The sequence below is a fragment of the Ambystoma mexicanum genome, chromosome 2q, assembly GCF_040938575.1.
Source record: "Ambystoma mexicanum isolate Mex_15411 chromosome 2q, UKY_AmexF1_1, whole genome shotgun sequence".
Lineage (NCBI taxonomy): Eukaryota > Metazoa > Chordata > Amphibia > Caudata > Ambystomatidae > Ambystoma > Ambystoma mexicanum.
In genome coordinates, this window is record NC_090924.1 from 453,559,758 (window position 1) to 453,582,051 (window position 22,294).

Genomic DNA, 22,294 nt, shown 5'->3' on the forward strand with positions numbered 1-22,294 from the left:
CCTGCCTCGTCGCGCCTTGAAACACTTGTGTATAGGCGCGTTACAAATGCCATATCATATATCATATCATATCATATCATAGTTTGGCCAGATATTCGTGTCTTTCCCTGTTCACCAGATTAGGGCGTCCTCCCTGACTCTGTCCACAGGGTTGATTCTGAAAATCCAAATGAACCCTAAGCTACTTCACTGAATAAAGCCATTTTATTCATGGTGCTCCTTAGGGCCTGAAAAAAAAACTTTAATTTTAGAATGTAATACATACTGTTATTTATAATGTGTCTCATTATAACAAATCGCTAAAGTTCACTCTGTGCATAGGATATCATGATTGAAGAATAACCACTGATGGTTATGTTGTGTGTCGATTTCTAGACCAGTTTGGGCCCAGTACTGTATTTCTAATTTGACTAATTGTTCTTGAGGCCCGTTTCCTATATTGGTCTAACTTTCTTCACTCCTTTTTTAGGACTAGTACTGGCCCAGACTTAACCATCAGATTAGGCCTCTTATATTGTGTGTCCTGGAGTGAAGTGGCATCATTCAATGTATTTTTCTTATGTACTTTGTCCCCTCCCGTGAGTGAAGCCTGACTGCTCTGCCATATTACCTTTTGAGAGCGTTTTGATCTAACTTGGTGAACGCCCAGTAGGATAGATCTCCTACGCCACTCACCAGAAGACTGCATACAACTCTCTCCAACGCCCTGTTTGTAGGATAGTTTACAGAATCTCATACTTGACAGCATCTTTGTTTGCAAAACAGTGTTCATCATACACCAGTTTGCTCTGTTTCTACTGTGTCTTTCTTTTGTAGACAACAGTATTCATTTACATGGCACACTCAATGTGTGCAACCTTTCTCTGCTCTCCTGAAGATGCTCTTTTTGCGTTTGGTTCCCCTGGTTTCGTCTCTGCATTAATATATTGTGCCTCTAGAGGGACCTTCTTTTTCAACCTCCAATCATGTTTCTTTTGCAGATGTGTTCAAAAATGCTCAGAACCTTGGTACGTTCTCTGCCGTCATTGTCACGTATGCTGCCAGTGCACTCCTACATGTGAGTATATCCTTGGGTGCCCAACATTGCTGGTTTCTGAGTGCACTCTCCAGATAAATCCAGATTTTAATTAACCAATGGCAGAGGGACAGATGCACGCATACAATCAAACGCTGTTTGGGCCAAAATGGAGAACCCATTTCTTGTTAATATAAACCATGCTCCACTGTTGTCCCCCCCCCCCCCCAACCCCCCCTTTTCGATTAAGGGTATTGAATTTAGTGGCTGTGTGCACTGATGCGACTGTAAATCCTTTCAGGGAGCATGGTGGCTGGGGTATTGCAAGCGGTCGTTTTGTGGCCGATTGGGACTGGCAAAGGTTTCTGGTTTGTGGTGGGGAGGTTGAGACATGTCGAAAGTAATGGTTTTTGGCAACTAATTTGTCAGGGAGCACACTTGTACTGGTGAGCAACTGCTCCTCATTCATACTTGCATTTTTGATTGTTTCAGGGGCTCAGCTTCCATCTGGCCGCTGTACTGCTCTCCCTGGGTTTCATCACCTACGTGGAGCATGGTAAGTGGCTCTCTGGAATCTTCCTTCCTGTTACTCTTGTATCTTTTGTATCCTTCGTACTTCAGACTGTTAAATTCCTAATCCTGCACATCTTGGGTCCGTAACCAGCAGATTTTGCAGGGTTGAGGTGGCTTAAATTACTTACCAGTCCTTTTTATTTTTTCCTTTCCTCATTTCATCCTTAATCATGTGATGTGAGTCCGCCACCCAAGAGAGGCACCCCGTTCCTCAATCAAAAGGTTTTTCTTCTCCACACAAAACTGGGATAGGCCCTGCCAGGAACGATCAATGGCAGTTTTCCCATAACTTCTCATGGATCCATACCCAAGCTCAAAGGGATCTAAGGTGAAGATGCCTTCATGTGGAGGGGGATGCAAGGCCTGGGACAAGCAAAGATGAATCTGTGGAATGAAAATCGGCATCCCCTTCCTTTTCCCTGTACTAATTCTGAGGATGAGGTTCTAAACTGCCCCCCTTCCCCCGTTCATGGTTCAGTGAACTACACCCCCACCCCTTCCAGAGCAATATCCAGGGGTTCACTGGCACTGTAACTCCGTGTATATGCCCCGGCTAGTCCTAAAACACCTGTTTCAGGGTGTTGAAGGGATATCAGCCTGCTTCCATAAGCGGGTCACCCTGCTTGGCTCCTTGTGTGTGGCTGGTTGTTAGAGGGAGGGGATTCAAAGTCACTACCTGGGGTAAGACTTGGAAAATGAAACCTAGGCTTAGCAAGGTTATTCACAACCCCAGTTGACCAAGGCACTCTTAAGTACTGCTGACCAAGCAGCAAGGCTGAACTAAGGGGGAAGGGAGCACTGGTGTGTAGTACACTGGCTTTTGCTCATTTGTCATGGGGAAATTGACATTTCCTTCAGGCTGTCAGTACTGGGAAACATTGTTTCCCTTAGTCTTGTTACTTTGTTGCCACTTGTGGTAACTTTTTTTCATTGTACAATGTTTGTTACAGTGCAGTACAATGTGGTATGCTTTTTGTGGTTCACTAGACTAACACTCACTTGGCTAGTTTAGGCAGTCTGGTGGCAGCAGTTAGTTTTTGCTATTATTTTGGTGCATTTTGATTAAGCCTTAGAGTTTATTGTATTTGGCTACCTACTGTGGCTCGTGTCCAAACATGGCTGTGCCATGAGAGTTTTCATTTGTCCATTGGCCATTTTTTCACTAACCCTTCTTCCTAACCTGTGAGGACAGGGACATTCTTATATGGACTTCCAAAGCCTGGGAAAGCTGACGCTTTCCACGGTCTACTGCATGACCATATGTGTTTGCTGCCAGGAAGTAGGTTGGGGACGCTCTGGTCCCATTCCACAAGCTGATTTCAGTATGTCTGAATGGTATGCATGAGCTGTGCCATCAGTGGCCCTGATTGGACCACTGCTGGGGTGGGGGGGGTGGGGGGGGTGGGGGGGGTGGGGGGGGTGGGGGGTGTGTGTGTGTGTGTGTGTGTGTGTGTGTGTGTGTGTGTGTGTACACATACACACACCCCCACCCAATTGTTGTATGGTGGGGTGACAAAGCTCAATACGCTTCTTCTCATGCCTGGCTCCTTAAAATCAATTTGAACGTAATCGTGGGCACTTTCCCCCTGGTGGTGCAACCTATTGCACGTCAGTATTTTTTTTTTTCTTCTCCTGTGTGACGAATAAACAGCCCCTTACACTCCGGATCCAGTGAGTGCACTCATTCACTATGGCATCCTTGCATTCATAAGAATTTGGGGGCAGTTTAGGGACTCTATGTAGAAAAATGTACCCTCCTCTATCTGGCACTATCATCTTATTGCATGTGGCAGTGCGGATCATTGGCGCACAGACTACTCCACAATATGGTTTACGCTTAGGCGGGCATTAAGCCCCAAAGCACCATCTTCCCTGGCAGCATGAAGCTGCACAAGTGTGCGAGGGGTTATGTTATGTGTGCCAGTAGTATGATCGGATCCCATTACAACTCTAGGGACAAAGGCACAATATCAATTTGGAGGGCTTTCAGCTGTTTCGTACGGTCTCAACCGGGTTCTATGTGATTTTAACAAACCAAAAAATAACGAAGGGCATTTTAACGAACCCAAAATAATGAATTTCTTTTTTGGGGGATACCCCTGACCCCCCACCCCAGTCCCCATGTTTTAAATCCCACCCCACCAGATGTAATCTTTTACCCCACCCCCACATATCTTTTAAATGAATTCTTTATTTTTTATTAGGTATAATCACTGGATACCTCCCAACAGCTGCCAATCCGCCATGACCTAGCAAGGTCTTAAATTGATGTTGGTTTACAGTGTTGAGTGCCAAAACAGGGGGCAAGGTATTTGGGACCCTTTTCGGGCTGTCCTGTAAGGTAGTTGTCTCCCCCAAATGTATGTGATTATTTCGAATACGAACATTTTGAAGACTGAATTATCGAATTCTAAATGTTCGTATTCGAAATAAGCACCCCACAGCAAAATGGCTTTTGTAGAGCCCACTCCCCCCACCCCCTTAGTTACCTTTTGGTGACACGCTTCGCTATGTGCCACCGAGTCCTTGCAGCGCCAGTTTCGTTCACTGCCGTGGTTGGGAACCGGCGCTGCAGGTGCCCTTTTTTTTTTTTTTTTTATCAAAACTTTGTTTTGGATTCGGGGAACACCCCCGCCACCCATGCTGCCCTTTTTCGCTATAATGAAAACCGAAAGGTTGTAATGTTCGACATTTTCGGCTGTACGAAATTTTGGTACAGCCGAAATCTGATCATTTCAACCATTCCGTTTTATTTAATTTATTTATTTTTTTATTTTTATTTTTTGTAACCATATTTTCGTGTAGTCCCGTCTCCCCCTCAATATTTCCTTTCCTGTGTTGGTACAGCAATGATAAGAGTAGATCCTTCATGGACGCTAATTCAAACAAAGCTAAATTACAATTATACGCATGAACCCCTGCTATGTCCAGCCAATCCAGAGCAGTAATAGGTGTTAATGTGGTGCCAGAGTGAAGAAGGGTGTTGCAAGGAGAAAAAAGATTAAGGGACTTGGAACCAAAATGTAATCTGACATTAAACCCCCTTGTTCAACCCGCGTCAGTACTTTTTACAGGATTCATAAGAGTCCCTTCACAAAAACTCCCCGCCTGGCTGCAGCTTGCCGGGCTGCAATAACTCCAGGGTGCCCCAGGGTCTACCATTCTACCATAGAAGTAAGAAAGCCCCCCCCGCCCCCCGGATCGTACAGCAAAGATTGGTTGAGAATCCAGCATGGAGATAATTGGGCCATTGTAAGCAACAAACCTGCTGGGTTGTGTTCTAAGGTGTCCGTGATGTGGAATTTTGAGCCATCCATGTCCGTGACCATTGCCATGTCCATATCCTTGACCGTGTTCTTGGCTGTACAAGGTCTATCCCTTCCCAGATGGGGCTGAACAATCGTCCCCCTGGAAGATGAAAGGTACCCACAGACCTAACCAAATCCTCTGTAGCCGGGTGCTCAAAATTGTCAGGTGCAACTGCACCCCTTTCATACAAGCCTAGATCCAGCTTATTTGCCCTTTATGTCTTGCACCGTAGAACTGCTTCTCCGGGAGTCCAGGCTAACTGGGACGTTGGATGGACCTAACAACTGGTACATTTCACTAATAAGGGTGTGAACCTCCCCCAACGAGTTTAAGTGAGAGTTTGGCCTGGTTGTTGAAGCTCCTGGTTGCAGGGGTAAGGAAGGGGTGGTAGAGATTTTACTCTTGAGAATCTGGATGTTCTGTTTCGGTGAAAGCACAGGCGGATGAGGAGACACACTGTGCGTGTTAATTGGCAGTATTGCAGCGTGTTGGACATATTGGATAAGCCGCAATGCACTGCTATGAAAAATCTGACAGCCACTGGAGGTCATTCTAAACAAAGGATTTAATTATCCGCCAATAGCTTGATTCATACCGCTGCTACGATACTGCAGCAGTAGAGAGCAGTCCTACGCTGTGAGCTCACTTCTTTCTTCTCCTCCCGTATGTTGAAGCAATGATCTCCCCAAGATATCCTTCAAGTGGCTCAGGACTCCAAGTGGCCCCCTCCGATCTCCTGGCTAGCTAACTGCCAGAGCTCCATGATAAAATGCCTCATAGACTGCAGCTTCAATTACCAACAAAGTTACAAACAAAACTGCCCTGTGCCAAACGGCTTTCAGGGGCAAAAGACCTGCACCCTTGACCCCTGTACCCTCTCTAGCTGCGAGACTTGTAAGGAGACTGGACCCATTGGAAGAAGCCCTGGCGACCAACCTTCTGCTGCTGACCTGGAAGATTCCTGTCTCGTAGGTGATCTTCAGAAGTTCGACCCTTGGAATGGAGGGAACATCTATTATTGACGTCAGCTCGGAGACCTGCGAAGAAGAGCCCTCAGAAGTGTCCCTAGCTCCCCAAGTGACTGCCCAGCTCTGAGGTCAGGCTACTGCTGCAGACATCGCCGTTCCACCTTGAGGCCTGGAACTTTGGGATCGACAGCTTCATCATGGGAACCCGAGATACGAGGCAAAGTCTGACCCTGACAAGTGTGTGCCCCACCTCTCCTCCCCCCATGTTGCTATGCATCAGTGGGCATCGTCCAAAACAGCTTTTCTGCATCGAGTCATGTGCTGAGAGGGGCCCTGCATCGAGTTCTTCTGCATTCTTCATCCAGAAGACCTTGCACCAGCATTTGTCGCCGACCGGAGAAGGGCTCGATCCTGCAATGCAACCCATGGCAAAGAGGTGACAACTTGGTGGGGCAGCTATGTACTGAAGGTATCACTACATATTATCCCCACCAAAAATATTGCTGTATATAGGGCGTTTGGGTCGTTTGGAACGGCCATAGGCGAAAGTTTTTGGGGGGCATAATTGTTAGTTTTTTGGGAGCATGGGTTGCGGGGGTGTCCCCTGCAGGTTCCATGCTTTAATATGGCGATCATTTTGTACGGCGATATTTTTGCGGGGATATTAACACATGGAACCGTACTGAAAGGTTCAGTAGCATTTTTTATCTCTCGAAGGTATGGCAACACATCCCTGTCATTTTGTGCTAAAGAGGAGACCGCAGTTTCGTCCTTTTCAGAGCAGTACTCCAGTGTATTGGCTGCTGAATTGGTGGCTGCAATTTACACCTGTCAAATGAGATTAGACCCTGCTCTAAATGGCAGAGAGGCTCTCTGCAATACATATCTGAATGATATGGCAGATTCTGACCCCACTTGAAGGGACCTGGGAATAACTCTGAAGACTGTTTCAGGACCTTCATCAGGCCAGCTTGTTCAGAAAAACAACAGAGTGTCTGACTTAACAGGAGCCATTGGCCTTACTTGAACATAACATTAGTGTCAGTGAAGGTAAGATGTAAACCCTGATCAATGCAGTACATGATGCCTAGAACTGGGCAACCCTCACTACCAAAACCCAAGTGAGGACTTCCCTGAGCCCCACTGGGAAACACAGGAGTAAAGTGGCAAACTATAGCCATATAGCTGCCCCTCTAACATCCCTCGCTACTTCAAGGGGACCTAACAAATTCTTATGGACCCTGGAGTGTGAAAAGTATTTAATTGGCCTGAAAGAATCCCTAGGTCGGGTCCCTGATCTCGAGACACCTGATTGGAGGGGACCTTTCATAGTGCTGGCAGATACCTATGCCATTAGGGTAGTGGGAGAACTATCACAGCTTAATGACAAAGGTGAGCAACAACCTATATGTCACATCAACTACCAGTTTAGGAGTGGAGAACTCGGGTGGCCCAAGGTGGAGAATCATTTTTTTCTGTCATATTGTCTCTTAGGAAGCTGAAGTCCTACCTCCATGGGACTTTACTGTGTATTATCACACCAAGCCTTTGAAGTGCTGGTTGGCTATTAAGGGAGAGAATACAAAGTGGCTTAGGTGGTTGAGTCTGCATGACTATTGGGCCTAGGCCAGATCCTAAATTCCACTGCAGTCCTGTGCTGAGAAGGGCACTGCATAGAGTTCTCCATCCTGAAGACTTTGCACCAGCATTTGGCGCCGGCCAGAGAAGTGCTCGAACCTGCAACCCCTGGGCATGAAGGACCGGAGATGGCGGTGGGAAAAGTGACCGTGGACCCTCTTCTGAAGGCTTGCCTAAAGGTACGCAATACGTAAGTGGGGTATGTTAGGGAGAATTCTCATAAATGTGAGAATTCCCTTCACTTTAGAGACCCCCAGCAACTTTGCTGGATTTTGAGGACTTGATTTTTTTTGTACCTGGCGAGACTGAGCGCCTTTTTTCCCTCTCTCTCTCATGTATTTTGAATGTGTTTCTCTCTTGTGTTCTTTTATTATGGAATTTTAGACAACTCCATAGGCATCTTTTCATTTGTATCACTAGTCCCCTCCGTGCAGTGACACAGGGAAACCTTTTAGGCTGTCCCAAGGTTTAAATACCTTCTCTGGGATAAACTATTTCCCAGAGAAAGTAAAGTGAAATTGACTTTACTAGTCTTTTCGAATTCCTAGACCCAGCACACCGTATTTTACAATAGTGCAGGAGGGGTTACTTGGTATCCCCTATGTCTAGAAACTCATGTAGCAGTCAAATGCTACCCTTTCTTCTCGAAATGACTGGTGGCAGTGGTCAACGAACTACCATAAATTTTCCCGACCGCGAACACCGGTAGCGTTAAATCGCAGGAGCCATGTTTTTCAAGATGGCGCCTGAGCCCCCTTTGTTTAAACCAGTCCCAGTCTTCTTTTTTCGCCATTTCTTTTTGGAAAGGTCCTTCAAGAGTTTGTCTCTGCGTGCCAAGCCAGGTTTGGTCCCTTTGTTCCTATGCCTTTGGCGGGTATCAGGACTGAAGACCACCTCTTGTGCCCGAGTGTCTGGAGTCGGCAGGAAGTGAGGGAGGGGCCGGAAACTCCCTGTGCTTAGTCTCCTAGGAGACCCAAATGCACTCTGGCGTGATTGGCTGGCTGACTGTCCGGCAAGGACAGCCACCCTGCTCAGTGAGTGGCAGCTAGGCTGGAATGAATGGTAGGAAACTGGATAAAAGGCGAGTCTCTTGGCTTGGAAGGCAGAGTCGACCACTGGAACGAAAGACCCGAAGATGAGCTGGAAGAGGACGGCTGCTGCGACTACTGGACTGTTGGTTTGCCCGGTGAAGCCCTGCTGCAGGTCCGAATCGCCAAGTTCATCTCGACAGAGAAGCCCTTAAAGGACGACTTCTCCCTTTGAGTTGGTTGGACCAATCAACTAGAACCTTAAGCCACCTGGATACCATTCTCTGAACTGGTTGTATTTTCCTCGGAATGCTGCAGGAAACCGAATAACCAGGGAGAGGGACACCAGTTTGTGTGGTTGACTACAGCTACCGGAATCGAAGAATTGCCCTTTGCCAGCTTTTTGACCAGTGCAGTGCAGGAGTCCCCCAACGTCCTCCCTCTTGTCCCCATGACTGAGGCTCAGGAACAGCGAGATCTGCAGGAACAGACTTCTTCAGCTGCATCTTTTTCTTCATTGTAAGGTACTGTGAAAACCCGACCAAGAGAACTTTACTCTCACTGCGAAAGTGCTTGAAACTTTGGCAACTTGCAGACCCTAGTCAGCTTGTAACCCAACACATGTATCTTTTCCAAACTACTTCTGAGAACTTTGGCAAAGACTTTTCCGTTTAACTACCAGAACTGCCTATCCTATACAAGACTTTAGCCCATTGACTTTGGCCTAACCTATTGCATTGAATTGACTCCTCTGGTGAACCAAACTATATGCACTGTTTAATAATAACTGTAATCTTCTTTTTATTAACCTATGCCTTTTTGCTCCTCCTTCAAAGTAGTTTAAATGCCTCAAACTGATGGTGTGAAAGTACTGAAGTATATTTTTGTATGATAGATTGCCTCCTTTTAGTGAATGTTTTATAACTGACTGTGAAATAAGTGTTTTTCCAAGAAACCTTGAGTGTAAGAGTTTGTTTGAATACTTGTAATTATAAACTTCTGTGTAACATCTTACAGCTCAATTCCCCTCTTGAGATAAGCCTGGCTGCTCATCAACGCTATCAAAACTGTGTAGTACAGACTTATACCAAAGGTTGGTTTTGCTTACACCTGTAGTCCTAGTTGTGTGTAGTGGTCCCAAAGGGTACTGCATACAAGCTTTGCCTACAAGGGACACTTTTATTCACTAGAACAACTTGTCCTGTTCCCCTTGGAACTCCTCATTGGATCCCAGAAGCCCTCCACTAACTATTACCCGTCTCGCAAAACTGTGTGGAACTTTGGTGAACTTTTGGGCACAAGGCCCCATACATCTTTGGGATTGACTTATTTAAGTTGGTGTTGTATCTCTGTGGACCTGTAGTGATGCATAATGATACTTACATTTCTTTACAGGGGTTTATTATGGATTTGCCCTACTTCAGTGGTTGTATACATGTATCTTTTATTTAGTGTTGTGTGATAAAATGACATGCTAGTAGTCATTTTTCATAGTGTTATATGGCCATGAATAAATATTTTTATAACTGTTTGTCTAAGTTTGTTCCTTGACATTTTACTGTGTACTCATTGAGGACCTCTTACCAGGCTCAATCCTCTGGAGACTTGGCCTTGACCACTTGGCTTTTCTACCTTGAACTGGTTTGGCTACAGCGCCGAGAGTTGTCATGTCACTAAACTAGGTTGGCCTTCTATACCTCCACCCCCCAGGCCACAGTATAGAAAATCAGTCCTAACAACAGTTAACACTTAGCAGACTTGATAAGTAAATGACTCCCACCAGGGTCATAACAAGCATTTATTACAGGACTACACAAAGGCATACTTTTAATGTTTCAAGGTAAGTAAAAATACTTTAGTCTATATGCACAACTCGCAGTTGGGTAACCCACTATGTGTTGCATACTACTTGAAAATCCTAAGGGCCTCATCACGAGTTGGGCGGTAGCCCTTAAATGCGGCGTTAACGCTGTTAACACCGCATTTAAGGACTGGCCCGATCACGAGTAGGCTACTTAGATGGGCTGTATTACCTCCAGCTTTTTATTCGAGGTAAAAATCCTTTTATGCGCCCCATTTTCGGCGCTGTTACCACCGGCGGTAATAGCGCCCCCAGCCACATTGGGTCCAATAGACTCAAGTGGGAATGGGGATTTACTGTTACCGGACAACCCGTGATGAGGCTTCCCCGTTGCACAGAATTTGAGGTCGGAACAGCAGTGGTTATTCAGACGGCTCTGGTGGTTGCTGAAAGTGGCTGTGGACCTTTTTATTGTTTTTCTCCCTCCCCACCCTACAGTCTAGCAACCCCCCAGTGGTCGACTCTTGAGTTTCAGTTCCAGGACCCTTGGATTTATCCAGGAACACCAGAGGAGTCCACCTATCACCATTCAAGCACTATTCATACTTGGGGGCGGGGGGGGGTGGGCGGCGTCTGTCCATGGGGACAGCCAGCCTCCCAGTGCAAACTGATTCCAGGCAGACGAGGGGAGTTTCGGTCACCTCCCCCACTTAATGTTTTCTCAGGCACTCCTCTTTGTAGGCTTTCCAAGGAAGCCTGCCGAAGACTAAAGACCCATCATGCCCCCCCACCCAGCTAGGTAGAAGAAGACTAAGAAAGGACAAGTGCTTGAGAACAGCCACAATTTTAGGCAAATGGTGACCCTTGTGTCCCTTACCGCAGCTGCGAAGACAGCCTGCGACTAAAGTCTACAAAATGTTGAATAAAAAGGTATACTCCCGGCGAACCAGCATGTCAGTTCTTGTCACAGTAACCATAAAGTTACTGGAGAGGCAAGAAAAGGGAGTTGTTTTCCCCTAAGCACTCCCCTTACAGTGGGGTGTGCTGATCTCGCAAAATATAAAATATAATATAAAATATAGGTCAGACAAGAGTGAACCCCTTCCCTGGTAACCTGTGTTATGACAGATAAATAAAAAATGGAACTTCTAGGAGCTACCGGCAACACTGCACAGAAAGTGCTATGTGCTGCAATAGGAAAAGGTAGGCGCCAGAAAAGTTGGAGGAAAGCCTAACTCCATTAAAAAGACCAAAAAAAGGTAGTTTTCCCATGGTCGGACTAAAGGGATGAGTGAGTGTGGAAAATGGTTCCCACTCACCCAGGAAGGAGAATCCGTCCAAAAATCCTATAGTCCATCAAAAATGCTGGGGGACTCACAAAGTGTGAAGAATTTCACTCAAAAAGGAAAATCCACCCAACACACCGGGCATGGTCAGGTGGCACTCTGTAACTCAGCGGTTGAACTTCATTAATCTGGCGGGCTCGTCACCTGGAGGAGGGCAGCACAGAGGATTTCCAGTGTCCCAGAAGAGTCTCAAGGCCGCCCATGAGGAGTTCCAGTTGTTTGGTCAGCCTGAAATCCTTGCAACTACGAACAGCTGATTCCAGGCCTTGCAGAGCAAATACAAAAGTGCACTCCTACGACCGAAAGTTGGTCATGTACTAAGATTAGGACAGGTGACTGGTTGGTCACGCCAGTCTTAGGGAAGAAGGCACCTCGCAGGGGTCTTCCCTCTCTATGGGTTTGCAATATGGTGGTCTTGGCTAGTTTCTGGGGGAATCCAGGCGTGGACCCCTTGCTCACTATTTTAAGAGAGGCACAGCTCCTCCCTACTAATGAGGTCCAACCAGACCGAAACACGTGTCTGGGGATGCTGTTGGTACTCTTGTTCAGAGGAGAATTGCCTAGCATTTCGGTGCTGGACTGCCCCAGGGCAGGAAAAAGACTGATATGTTTAGGATATTTCTTCTCTGTGAAAGATAGTGAGCTAAAGACTCTGGGTAAGTCTCTCGCAACCAGGACTAATGTCTGGCAGAGGGACTCCCAGGACCCCCCTTGTTAATTTGCATATGCAAGTAACTTTGGGTTTCACCCTAAGTTACTAGGGGAATCCAGACGTGGACCCCTTGCTCACTATTCTTAGAGAGGCACAGCTCCTCCCTACTGATGAGGTCCAACCAGACCGAAACACGTGTCTGGGGATGCTGTTGGTACTCTTGTTCAGAGGAGAATTGCCTAGCATTTTGGTGCTGTCCTGCCCTGGGGCAGTCCAGCAGATATTTTTAGGATATTTCTTCTCTGTGAAAGATAGTGAGCTAAAGACTCTGGGTAAGTCTCTCGCAACCAGGTCTAATGTCTGGCAGAGGGACTCCCAGGACCCCCCTTGTTAATTAGTTTCTGCAACAGACCTCTGGCGTCCCTCGGTCATTGTCATCTTCTTTGAATCTCTTAAACTCAAGTGGTCAACTGCAGCTTGTCTCCTTATATCCAGAAGGTGGGCTGCAACATTCAAACTCTGAAGTGGCTGTCCAACAGCAGACAGCCAGCCCCTCAGAATCTAACCAGTAACCACCAAGCCCCAGAGGGAAGGTGGATTGGGGGCAGACAGTCCCCTCAGCACTTCCAGCCAGCACACACACAAAGGAGAGCCTTTGCAGGCTTCTTTCAAGGAGCCTGTCAAGATGCATGAAGAAAGGGAGCTAAACCCCACCTGGAAAGGAAGGCCAACGGCTAAAAAAGGGCAGGCCATCTTGAACAGGACTTAAAACAAAAAGGGGCAATTTTGAGTCCATGGTCACCTTTAGTGCATTATCGCGGCTGCAGCCGCAGCCCGGGACAATCCATTCCAGAAATAGGTAAAAAATGTACTACTGCCACCAGCCTGTTCAGAAATTGCCTGGCAAGTAGCTGAAATGCTACTCGAAACAAAGATAAAACAATAGAAATTGCCCCTGCAGAACTCCATTGAAGATTGAAATATTCCTAATGCTGTTTGCAGCTGTTTGTAATATTTTTGAAAACTGCACTGTGATGAGGCCATTTTGTGTTCAGGGAACCCATTCTTGTTCTCTGCAGGTTCCCATTAAAATGTCAACTCCACAACAAGGGCCTCATTATGAGTTTGGTGGTATCTCGGCAGTAAATCTGCTGATAACACCAAATGGATTTACTGTTAGCGGCACTTGGTCCAGCGGAATTATCGCTGCATTGCAAGTGGCAGTGTTGGTCTTCATTGATGGAGTCCATGTGACTCTATGGGGATTTCAGCAGATTTACTGCCGGTGGTAATTCTTCCGAAATTGCTGTTTTTTGGCAGTAGGCTAGCATATTTACTGCTGGAGGTTTTTCTTCCACCTTGCCTCCAAACCATTAGTTAAGTGGTGCGGTACTGCAGCGATAATGCAGTGGTGAGTCAGTTCTATGCATTACCACACTTTGTGGCCACACCGCCAAACTCGTAAGAACCCAAGTCTTTTAATCTGTTAAGTATGGAAACCCAGTCTCTGCCATATACAGGTATGGCTGCTCTGAGCTTGTGAGCTCAGGGTAGTGTGATAAATCAAAGATGGTCCCCACAGAAAACCTGGCCTGGGACCCTTCAAATGTGGCCAGGGAAAAGCAGACTCTTTGTGATCTTGACCCTGGGGGTGGTGTTCTGCGGGAGGACCACATGGGGCGGGGCGGGGATCAGGTCAGGAAAGATGTGATGATACCTTTACCAACTTTCCCAAAGAGCATAAACTATTAATGGCCCATTGTTAAATTGAAACTGTGGAAGGAAAAACTAATTTTAACATTGGGTACTTCAAGTCCCACAGTACCCAAAATACTGGGATGAGGATGAAGGATTTGGAGGTAGTGAACTGCAAGGTGCATTCTAGTGATTGTAATGACCCCCACCCGAGAGGGATTGCTGGATATAAAAGTGCCCCTCTATACCCCCCAGGTGCAGGCCATAGAGCGGAACAAGGGGAGAAAGCAGAAGGTGGAGTGCTGGTCGAGGCTCCACGTTGCAGAAGTTGCAGGAAGGTCAAGCCGCCGGGGCCTCTGCTGTGTGTGAAGCCGATGCCGGCTTTGTGAGGGTCTCTGTCCTTAGAGACATTGTATGCAGAGGTTGCACAACGGGAAGCGTTTATTTGAAAAGCTTTCCCCCAAGAAAGAAACGTGTGCTCCAGTGGCAGGCGAGCACTGAGTACTCGTGGAGCGAGGAATGCCCTTTTCCTGACCAGCGTGGGCCACAGGAACTAGAAAGCCATTTCTTACCTTGTAATGGGAACAAAGGCAGGGGAGCAAGCACACGTGTATGCAGCACCCAGTGAGTTTACTAGTTGTTTGTGACCCCAGAATGCTCCGTAATCGCCTGCTAGCCCGTGTTAACAACATGTTATACCAAACTAATGTAAAGAAGCCGACTTGGCAGACTAAGGATAACTTTCCATATACAACTGATGCTTACCACTTAAAGTGGCAGAATAAGAACATTGGGGGTAATTAGAATTGCCAAAGTAACTGAAACCACCTTTGCAAAGCCAGGAGAAGGCAATATTAACAGACCTTAACAACCAATAATGCCAAAACCTGAAGAGGGCAATTAAGAAGCAGACCCATTGCAAACCCTATTGTCCCAGAGAAGAAGAGCCAATAGACCCAAACAAGCATTGTCAAAGCCAGAGGAGAGCAAGCGTGACAAAAAGCTATTCTCAGCATTTGGTTGAAGTCGAAATGGGAAAACCAGTCTGGAAGAAGAGCTGCCCTCCTGATAGCCTACATTCAATAGGAGAGGAGCATAATCTGTATTGCATGTGGCATAAACAGCACCAATGTGATTCATGTCTTGTCAGAAGACGTGTTTATTACTGAAGTTGTTGAAAGTCCAAAGACTTTGTTGGCTACAACCTTATCACAGAAGTACTTGCAGTGTAGTTAGAAGCTTGAAGTCCTGGTCTGCGAGTATACCAGGGCAAGGTACCTTTTTATTGGTAGACCTGGCAGGTGAGTAGACCAGGTAAAAGATATTGAAGTACTGTGTTGTGGTTAAAGACTGTGCCGAAGAAGATGTGTCGAAGCAACTACATGATTTTGTGAAACATTGTGGAATCATCCTCACAAACTATTTCTGTTGCTATTATGGAACTATGAAAGTGGTTTTAATTCCTAAGAAGATGTGTTGAACTTTTTTGTTAATTGTAGAAACAAAGATTTATTTCCTTTTGGAACTGTTGGAAAGTCCCGTTGAGAGACTTGTTGGAGCAAGAAGAATCTTATTACCATAACTTTGTTATAAAGCGCAGCTTACCTATTTTGAACTGTTGCTACAAATTCTGCTTTGAATCTGGGGAAGGAAACATTACCTAGGTCACAAGGAGAACCAGTTATTAAGTATATGTTTGAAGTAACTGATTTTGTTTTATTTTGAATTGCCATATATTTCCTTCATATATTTATTGTATGTAGAAGTGTGAGGGACAGATTCCTTTGGTTAATGTTTCATTTAGTTTACTTTGATAGGCATGGAAATTCTCTTTTGGATCGGGATGGTGAGGCGTTTAGCAAACCTTTAAAAAAAAAATGGTATCTTATGAAAAACCTTTTAGAGTTGTCTGCCTCACATTTCTGACCCCTCACGGTAGTTCTCACCAGATCGGGATGGATGTACACGTAGTTTTCTGGGATTCACTCCTGAATCCAAATCCTGTGTGGATGCCCAGGAAGAATCCCTTGAAGGTTTGAATGCAACCTACTCCATGGTGGCTGCTGTAATGAGGGCACTTACGCTATAGAGAGTCTGGCAGAGAGACAGAAAGGCAGGAGGAGATATGTAGAGAATGAGCGAGCAGCAGGCAGAGAATGAGGTAAGCGAGCGGCAGTCGCAACATGAGTAAGCAAGCGACAGGCAGAGATCGAGAGGCGGCCAGAAAATAGCAGTGAGTGGGACAAAACATGACTTGCATATGTCTTCCCCTTCTGTAACAGCTAGACTGACAGAAAAAAGATGTGTTGGAGGGTTCCCCACAGCTGTGCCAGTGGTTACGATTGATTCAAAACCTTCCAGCCATCACCTTTTGGTTTTGATATAATTACACAGTGCACTAATTCCATGGCCAGGCATGTGATAGAACAATCCTCAGAACAGGACCCAGGAAATTAAACGAAGCAAAGTTCGAGCAAGTTTTTATGCAGACACTAATCGCTAAAGCGAAACATGGGACTGTCACCCTGAGCAGAACACAGCATGAAGTACCCAAAATAACCTTGCAAGCTTTCAAGGTACAGATAATGGAGTAATGGACACAAATCCTACTCTTACCAAGTTGTGTTCCTTAATCATCTAACCAGTAAACGACTGGGAGTGGAACAGGGGGGGTCCTAAATTCCAGTGCCGAATAGGGACCATACTGATGTCCACTTCTGCCACGTAAATGTGAGCTTGGTCTAGTCCGAGCCTTGAGACTGAAAAAAAAAGAGGAGGCAATATTGATTGGATGGCATTGTATAGCTCCTCCCAGAGAATAGGAGGACCCTTTCATACACTGGCTTTATTTGAAAACAAAAGAATGTATACTAAGGCAGTGGGGTGCTCATCTCTGGAGGTGGACCCTCTTCATGTATTAATGACTTTGACGTGGGAGTTGAGACTTTTCGCTTACCTCAAGCCCCAATGCTTCCAACATTTTCTCTGCATCGTCCGAAAGAAATTTGGCATAGCACAGTTGCTCTCAGTGCTGTGCCTGTTGTGCGTCTCTTGGGGTGGGAGGTGGTATGGGGTTGAGGGGGAGATAAAGGAAAGCTTGTACTGCTGCTGAACACAATGCACCTGTTTGGTGTGTAAGGTAAGTTTGCTCTGTTTTGGCATGCATTGTGCCTGTACTGTGCGTGAAGGAAACTGCCATTTGTACCTTCTGTGTTGTACCTATCCAGTGTGTCAGGGAACTCTGTGCTGCTGCCTGTGCTGTATCCATCCTGTGTGTGAATTAAGCATGCATTTCCTCTGCATTTTCCATATATATTCTGTGTTTGAGATGAGTTTGAATTGCTTCTATCTGTGATTTATCCTGTTCTTTCTGTGTGAAAGGAGCATGGACTGCAAAGCTTGCCAGACATGCTTAGCCTTCTTGCCTGCTCCTATTTTCCCAGAGGCCCTGGGCATTGCAAACCCCATATTGTATTGCTGTCAATGTCATGCTTCCTCTACCTGTTGTGAGCAAGTGGAGTAAATGTTTCTCTAACTTTCCTTTTCAATTTTCAGTTCTCCGCAGGAGGCTCTCTGTTATCTTCAGTGCCTGTATTCTGTCAAAACGCTGCTTGCCTGGCTGCACTCACCAGCACAAGACAGTAAGTATCTGTTCCAGTGTTCTGGGTGTTGAAACAAGGTATTCTGGTGTGTACAATATGCTTTAAGTCGGGCGGCTGTGAATTGTATGTGGCAGTCTGCCTTTACTGTGTTGAGATTAGTTGAAGCAAAGCATTGCATAAACGAGTCTAATAGGGCTGGAGGATAGCTAGGGGGCAATGCTCTTACAAGACTACACTAAGCAGAAAAGGTTCAATGCCCAGTCCTGTGCTTTGTTGTACCCGCAATCAAGAGTGTTAAAAAAAAAAGTACTTTTAATTTAATAGATAGCACTGGGATATGCTTTTGTTAGGCAAAGCTGTTATGCAGTACCCTTTGGGACCACTACACACAACTAGGACTACAGGTGTAAGCAAAACCAACCTTTGGTATAAGTCTGTACTACACAGTTGTGGGGTAGCGTTGCTGAGCAGCCAGGCTTATCTCAAGAGGGGAATGTGAGCTGTAAGGATGTTACACAGAAGTTTATAATTACAAGTATTCAAACAAACTCTTACACTCAAGGTTTCTTGGAAAAACACTTATTTCACAGTCGGTTATAAAACATTCACTAGAAGGAGGCAATCTATATCGCACAAAAATATACTTCAGTACTTCACACTATCAGTTTGAGGCATTTAAACTACTTTGACGGAGGAGCAAAATGGCATAGGTTAATAAAAAGATCTGTTATTATTAAACAGTGCATATAGTTTGAGTTCACCAGAGGAGTCAATGCAATGCAATAGTCTTGTAAAGGATAGGCAGTTCTGGTAGTTAAACGGAAAAGTCTTTGCCAAAGTTCTCAGAAGTAGTTCGTAAAAGAAAGATTCATGTGTTGGGTCACGAGGTGACTAGGCCTGCAAGTTGCCAAAGTTTCAAGCACTTTCGCAGTGAGAGAAGTTCTCTCGGTCGGGTTTTCACAGTACCTTACAATGAAGAAAAAGATGCAGCTGAAGATGTCTCTTCCTGGCAGTTCCTGCAGATCTTGCTGTTCCTGAGCCTCAGTCGTGGGGACAGGAGGGAGGACGTCGGGGGACTCCTGCACTGCACAGGGACTGGTCACAAAGCTGGCAAAGGGCAATTCTTCGATTCCGGTAGCTGTAGTCAAGCACACAAACTGGTGTCCCTCTCCCTGGTTTTTCGGGTTCCTGCAGCACTCTGAGGAAAATACAACCAGTCCGAGAATGCTATCCAGGTGGCTTATTGTCAAGTTGATTGGTCCCACCAACTCAAAGGAAGAAGTCGTCCTTGAAGGGCTTCTCTGTCGAGATGAACTTGGCGATTCGGACCTGCAGCAGGGCTTCACCGGGCAAACCAGCGGTCCAGGAGTTGCAGCAGCCGTCCTCTTCCAGCTCATCTTCGGTTCTTTTGTTCCAGAGGTTGACTCTGCCTTCCAAGCCAAGAGACTCGCCTTTTATCCAGTTTCCTCCCATTCATTCCAGTCTAGCTGCCACACACCCAGCAGGGTGGCTGTCCTTGTCAGACAGTCAGCCAGCCAATCATGCCAGAGTGCATTTGGGTCTCCTAGCAGACTAAGGACAGGGAGTTTCGGGAACCTCCCTCACTTCCTGCCCACCCCAGACACTCGGGTGCCAGAGGCGGTCTTCAGTCCTGAAAGAGGTGTTGAGTTCCAGTGAAGGGGGGAGCAAGAGTTGAAAGGAGCAGAAGCGTGAGGAGGCACATGGGGCTTGGGGTACAGCATTAAGGTAGAGATCAGCTGAGCCGAGAGAGTGGGAGGGAGATTAAAATGAGAGGAGGGAAGAGAGATGGGGGGGGGGCGAGGTCATGGAGAGATTTGTAGACAAGACAGAGGAATTTAAATTTTAGTTGTGAGAGGAAGGGAAGCCAGCCGAGTTGAGAGTGAGGAAGAAATAGAATCTCGAGGGCCAAGAAGACAGTACGAATAGAGGAGTGGTAGATGGATTTTAGGGGAGTCAGGTGAGAGACAGAGTCCAAAGAGGAGAGAGGAGCAGTAAAAGAGGTGGGAGAAAATAAGGGAGGTGATTAAGAGTTTTGAAGCGTGGAAGGTGAGAGAGGAGCGGATCTTGCGGATGTTGAAGAGGTGGTGCCGACAGGCACGAGAGGTTAGAGAGATGTGGTTGGAGAAGGAGAGGGAGGAGTCAATGTGGAGGCCAAGATTTTGGGCATGGGTGGAGATGGAGAGATTGGAAGGGGGAAAGTGGATGAAAGGAGGGGGGAGGGGAAAGAGAGTTATGAGGGAAGAAAAGCACTTCGGTCAGACTTTATGGCCGTAAGGCAGGAAGAGAGTGTGATGGAGGTTATGAGTGAAAGAAGAGAAGGAGAGAAAGAGTTGGGTGTCATCAGCGTAGAAATGGTGGGAGATGCTGAAAGAAGAGATGACCGGGGCGAGAAGGGAGGTATAAAGAGAGAAAAGAAAAGGTCCAAGTACGGATCCCTGGGGGATGCCATAGTTCAAGGGGAAGTTGGAGGAGGTGCGGCTGCCCCAGGAGACAGTAAAGGATCGATTGGAGAGGTAAGAGGAGAGCCGGGATAGGACAGAGCCTTTGAAGCCGAAAGAGGACAGAGTGCTAAGAAGTAAGGGGTGATCTACGGTATCAAAAGCTGCAGCGAGGTCAAGGAGGATGAGAATTGAGGATTGCTTAGCATAGCGAGCAGTGAGGAGAGAATTGAGTACATAAGTGAGAGCCGTCTCAGTGGAGCGTTTAGGGTGGAAACCAGAGTGAGAGATGGGGAGGAGGGAGTGAGAGGATACGAAATCTGAGAGTAAGTCAGGCGCTCGAGGAGCTTAGAGATGAAGGGGAGAAAGGAGATTGGTCTGAAGTTGGAAGCAAGAAGAGGGCTAGCAGAAGGTTTCTTCAGGGTAGGGATGATGGTGGCGTTTTTTGAAAGCTGAAGGAAAGGTAGCAGAGGAGAGACAGGTGTTGAAGAAGGTGGTTAGGTAGGGGATGAGGAGAGGGTAGATTTTGGGGATGAGGGAGGTGGGGGATGGGATCAGAGGGGGCAGTGGTAGGGTGAGTTTTGGACAGGAGACGGGAGACAGACTGGGGTGATAGGAGAGAAGTTGGACATGTTAGCAGAGATGGAAGAGGAGGAGGAGGAGGAGGAGGAGGAGGAGGAGGAGGGGGAAGGGGGGAGAAGGAAGGGGAGGAGAGGGTGTTTTGGCGTAGAGATAATTTTGGATGAGAAGGCATTTGACTGCTACGTGAGTTTCTAGACACAGTAACCCCTCCAGCACAGTAAGATAGTGTGTACTGGGTCTAGGAATTTGGAAAGATTAGTTAAGTCAATTTCACTTTACTTTCTCTGGGAAACAATAGTTTTTCCGAGAGAAGGTATTTAAACCTTGGGACAGCCTAAAAGGCTTCCCTGTGTCACTGCACTGAGGGTGCTGTGTGACACAAATGAAAAGATGATGCCTATGGAGTTGTCTAAAACTCCACAATCAAAGAACACAAGAGTAATACACACATCAAAATACATGAGAGAGTGGGAAGAAAGGCTAACGCTCTCTCCAGGTAAATAAAATCAGTCCTCAAAATCCAGCAAAGTTGCTGGGGGTATCTAAGGTGAAGGGAATTGGCACATTTATCAGAATTCTCTCTGACAGCTTTCAGTTGAAGTGAAGAAGCATTTATACAGAGGTGTGGGTCAAAGTGGAAGTCTGCTGGTGACTGGCAAAAGTTAGTCTTCCAATTGGGACAATTTAGCTAAGTGCACAAGTGTCTTCCAGGTTGAAGTGCATAATGATGGGTTGTTGGGGGAAGCTCGCAGATGGGCAACCTGAGGGTACCTGTGTATGCCTGAGGGGGACGGCTGTCTGTGATTCTGTTCCTCCTGAGTTGCCTGTCAAAGCTAAGGTGTAAATGTTATTTATTGAAGGTTTTCTATCGGACCTAAACTCCAGCGTTGGAGGTTTTTGGTAGGCACTATTTACCCAGTTATCCCCACGTCTCAATGTTATGTCTATGGGCCCGTAGGAATCAATGGGACAATGTTATCCTTTGACAGGAAGTAGAGGGTTTGCACATAGACTTGCGCTACAGTGCTTCATTCATCAGTTTATGGTAATGCAGACGTGAGCAGTGATGCTCCCGGCAGTGAATGGCCTGTTTCGGATCTCGCCCTGCCAGGAGAGGAATCGAACAAGCACCCACAAGTTAGTAAGTGAACCACAAATGGAGATCCCCCAGGTAGAAATGAAGATCAAGTTGTTTCGGTGTAGAGCCAGCCGAGTGGAACTCTGGGAGCAGCAGCAGTGTTGGTCATGGTTGACGGAGAAGATAGGCAAGGTCCGCAAACGAGACCCTGACCTAAGATTAGTGGACCAGTGAGCCCTGCTAAAGTGTGAAGGATCCCTCTGGATATGTGCAGGCGAAGGCGCAGCAACTTGAGAGTGAAAGGTCAATAATAGTAAAGATGTATTTTCAGAATCTGCCCTGTGGACAAAATTAAGTGGCCACCCTAGCATCTTTCCCTGTTCACCAGACTAATGTCTGGGTAGTGTGGATGAGCAGCAAAGATTTATCTTCACGAGGGGGGAGTGGGAGAGGGAGGGGAGGGAGTGGTGAAGGGTTCAGTGATGAAGGGTTCAGTGAAGCACACACAGAGCACTCTTAAAAATGCAAGCTAAGCAAAATGTTTAAAG

At 46.5% G+C, this 22,294-nt stretch overlaps 1 protein-coding gene across 3 annotated transcripts in view; it reads left to right on the plus strand.

Moving 5' to 3' along the window:
- Window positions 1-22,294, plus strand: part of PORCN (porcupine O-acyltransferase) — a 425,271-nt gene that overhangs the window by 340,487 nt on the left and 62,490 nt on the right. For all 3 annotated transcript variants that reach the window (XM_069647550.1, XM_069647549.1, XM_069647551.1), the window contains 3 exons: window positions 981-1,057; window positions 1,508-1,571; window positions 17,581-17,666. In XM_069647550.1, coding sequence (XP_069503651.1) covers window positions 981-1,057; window positions 1,508-1,571; window positions 17,581-17,666 — 227 coding nt within the window. The remainder of the gene's footprint in view (window positions 1-980; window positions 1,058-1,507; window positions 1,572-17,580; window positions 17,667-22,294) is intronic.